This window comes from Arachis ipaensis, chromosome B01 (assembly GCF_000816755.2).
Source record: "Arachis ipaensis cultivar K30076 chromosome B01, Araip1.1, whole genome shotgun sequence".
NCBI lineage: Eukaryota > Viridiplantae > Streptophyta > Magnoliopsida > Fabales > Fabaceae > Arachis > Arachis ipaensis.
In genome coordinates, this window is record NC_029785.2 from 76,920,376 (window position 1) to 76,923,461 (window position 3,086).

Sequence of the window (3,086 nt, forward strand, 5' to 3'; positions counted from 1 at the left end):
TCATGCCTTTACCAACTTTGTTTTCTTGCCATTATTCACCTCCTTTGGTTGAAGATTTTTCCAGATATCCAAATCTTTTAAGTCATATCGAGCATTCAAATGGTCCTTTGTCTTGCCTGGGATATCCAAGAGAGTTCTAAATACACTGTCAAGTATATTCTTCTCTATGTGCATGACATCTAAGTTGTGACGCAGTGGGTTCTTGTGCCAGTAAGGCAATTCAAAGAAAATTGATCTTTTTTTCCAATTCCATGGGAAACTATTTGATGTACTTTGCTTCTTTCCAAAGACATTCTCAGCATTTTGTAGCATCTCAAAAATTTCGGGTCCTTCTATAACAGGTGGAGGGGGTCTTAATTCTTGCTTCCCATTAAAAGACCTTGTATTGGTTCTCCATGGATGATCCATGGGTAAAAAGACACGATGGTCCATATAAACTATCTTCCGACTGTGTTTTAGTTGTAAGCTACTGGTATTTTTGTTGCAACAAGGGCAAGCTAACTTTCCCTTTGTACTCCACCCAAACAACATAGAATAAGCAGGAAAATCGTTGATTGTCCACAAAAGAGCTGCCTGCATTTGAAAGGTCTCATTCTTTGACGCATCATAGGTTTCGACCCCTTTTTCCCACAACAACTTCAAGTCTTCTATCAATGGTTGTAGATACACATCAATGTATTTACCAGGTGATTGTGGCCCAGAAATAAGCAAAGAAAGCATACAATATTTGGGTTTCATGCACGTCCACAGAGGCAAGTTGTATACCATCAGCATCACGGGCCACGTGCTCCATGAAATGTTCATGCTACAAAATGGGTTGAACCCATCACTTGACAAGCCTAGTCTAATATTGCGAGATTCTTTTGCAAATTCTTCATCCATTTCATCAAGGTTATTCCATGCCAAGCCATCAGCAGGATGCTTTAACGTCCCATCTTTTATGCGCTCTTCATCATGCCACCTCAGACTAGCTGCCGTCTTTGAACACATAAATAATCTCTGAAGTCTTGGAATTATAGGAAAGTTTCTCAGAGTCTTTGCAGGAATAGGACGACCTTTCTTGTCAGGTTGGTTCTCGCTATTATCACTGAAATTTTTAGTATATCGAGAAGTTACACACACACGACCTTATTTTTCATCCTTTAGTTCTTTCCTATACATGAGGCAATCATTAGGACAAGCATCAATTTTTTTATAATCCAGACCTAAATCTCTTATCATAGCCTTTGTCTTATGGAAAGATGAAGGTATGTTAATGTCAGGCATTGCCTCTTTCAATAGCTCAAGAAGTGAAGTGAAGGAGGCATTGCTCCAACCATGCAAACACTTTAACAAGTACAGACGGATGGTAAAAGATAATGTAGAAAATTTCTTGCAACCCGGGTATAACTCTTAACTTGCCCCATCTATTAAATTGTAAAACTTTTTAGCCTCTTCATTTTGACCTACAGTAACACCCTCATCATGAGATACATCTTCAAATGCATCATTAAGCAGTCCTTCGATGTCATCGCGTGCACCTTCTTCATCATCCGTGTCATCGTCAACCGCCATCGGGATTGCCCATTCGCCATGATTAATCCATGTTCTATATCCCTTAACAAATCTGTCGGCTACTAAATGGTCAAATACCACATCTCTTCTATACCAATTAATGTTACAACACCTCTTACAAGGACATTGAATTTGTCGTCCATCCGGTTCTCCCTCAGAGTATGCAAAGTCTAAAAAACTAATAACACCATTGATATACTCTTCGCTATACCTCAGTAGATCCATCCAATCCTTTGGCATATCACTAAACCTAATCGATAATTATTAAATTTTTTAGGCAAAAAATTTATAAGAGGTCGCAAAGTGAAGATTAGAAGAATATAGGAGGCAGGGTGTTATTCGCTACAAAGGGAATGGGCAACGAAAAGGACATTCAAAGACTTGTAACTAGGTTGGGAAACAGTTCCTAGTCTTAGAAGTAATTCTCTAGAAACCCATTGAGGTAAAACAAATAAAGAGAAACATAAAATTTATAGTACAAATATAATAAGTTAAATTGAAACTTCAAAACTAACAAATCAAAAGAATTAAAGTATGCATTGTACCTTGCCATGACACGATCAACGTTTTGACAAAATCTTCTTGGAAGACCTTAACCAAAAACTTTCGCCTTCAATCTTAACCACGAATAACTGTAAAAATTACAGACAAAAAAATTGTAATTGCCATATCCAACCATTTAACCACGAATTTAGCACAATCATCATTTAGCAAGAATTAAATTGATATAATCAAACAGATTTGGGACCCAGCAGCAGCAGCAGCAATTAAATTATTCAACAGATAACGGCAAAACAACAAAATTTTAAGTGTATAAATATGGCTATTAATTAGAATTTCGTTTATCACATATTGAATTTGTGAATAAAGGAAAACAGATGAAAAAGGGCATTGGGCTATATGAAGAAAGTGATAATAAGAAAATAGACATTTCAGTGTTGGAAAGATGTAACTGGCATGCAGAACAAGACATTTCAACATGCATGGCCCTTGCTTGAAAGCTTAATTGACCATTGACCAGTATATTTTAGATTGGCTTGGTTTGATTTGGCTAAATTGTTTTTAAAAGGTTAATTAACCTAACCCAACTTTGATTAGTTTGAACTTTATTCTACTTCAAATTCCAACTGGCCAACTCAGCCTGTTTCTTATAAAATACGTTTTAAATTCTACTTTTTAAAACACAGAAAAAATAGAAAAATAAAGCATGGGCAATGGCATAGTGTTGTAGCAACATGTTCTAATTAAGTGACACAGGTGCACCATCAACCTCAGCAAAGACAGAACAACAACCACCCTCATACTCCTAATATTATAAAACGTACCCTCAAAATAGTTAAACAAAGCAGGTAGAACAACCCTCAATACTAAACCACCAAGCAACCCCATTTATTAGGATGACCAACCAAAAGACATAGATCCAAGCTAACACTTGTGCATTTTAAGTAATTCAGAAAAAAGCCACACACACACACACACACATCCTTCAGAAGACCAAAAAATCAGAACCCATATTTCATAACCATAATAAA

At 36.5% G+C, this 3,086-nt stretch overlaps 1 protein-coding gene across 1 annotated transcript; it reads right to left on the reverse strand.

Annotated features, from left to right (window-relative positions):
- LOC107608064 lies at nt 1–1,554 on the reverse strand. Its single transcript, XM_016309958.1, has 3 exons — nt 1,402–1,554; nt 1,160–1,326; nt 1–1,087 (listed from the first exon to the last, which is right to left on the reverse strand). Exons 1-3 carry the CDS (start codon nt 1,552–1,554, stop codon nt 1–3), a joined length of 1,407 nt encoding a protein of 468 aa, XP_016165444.1.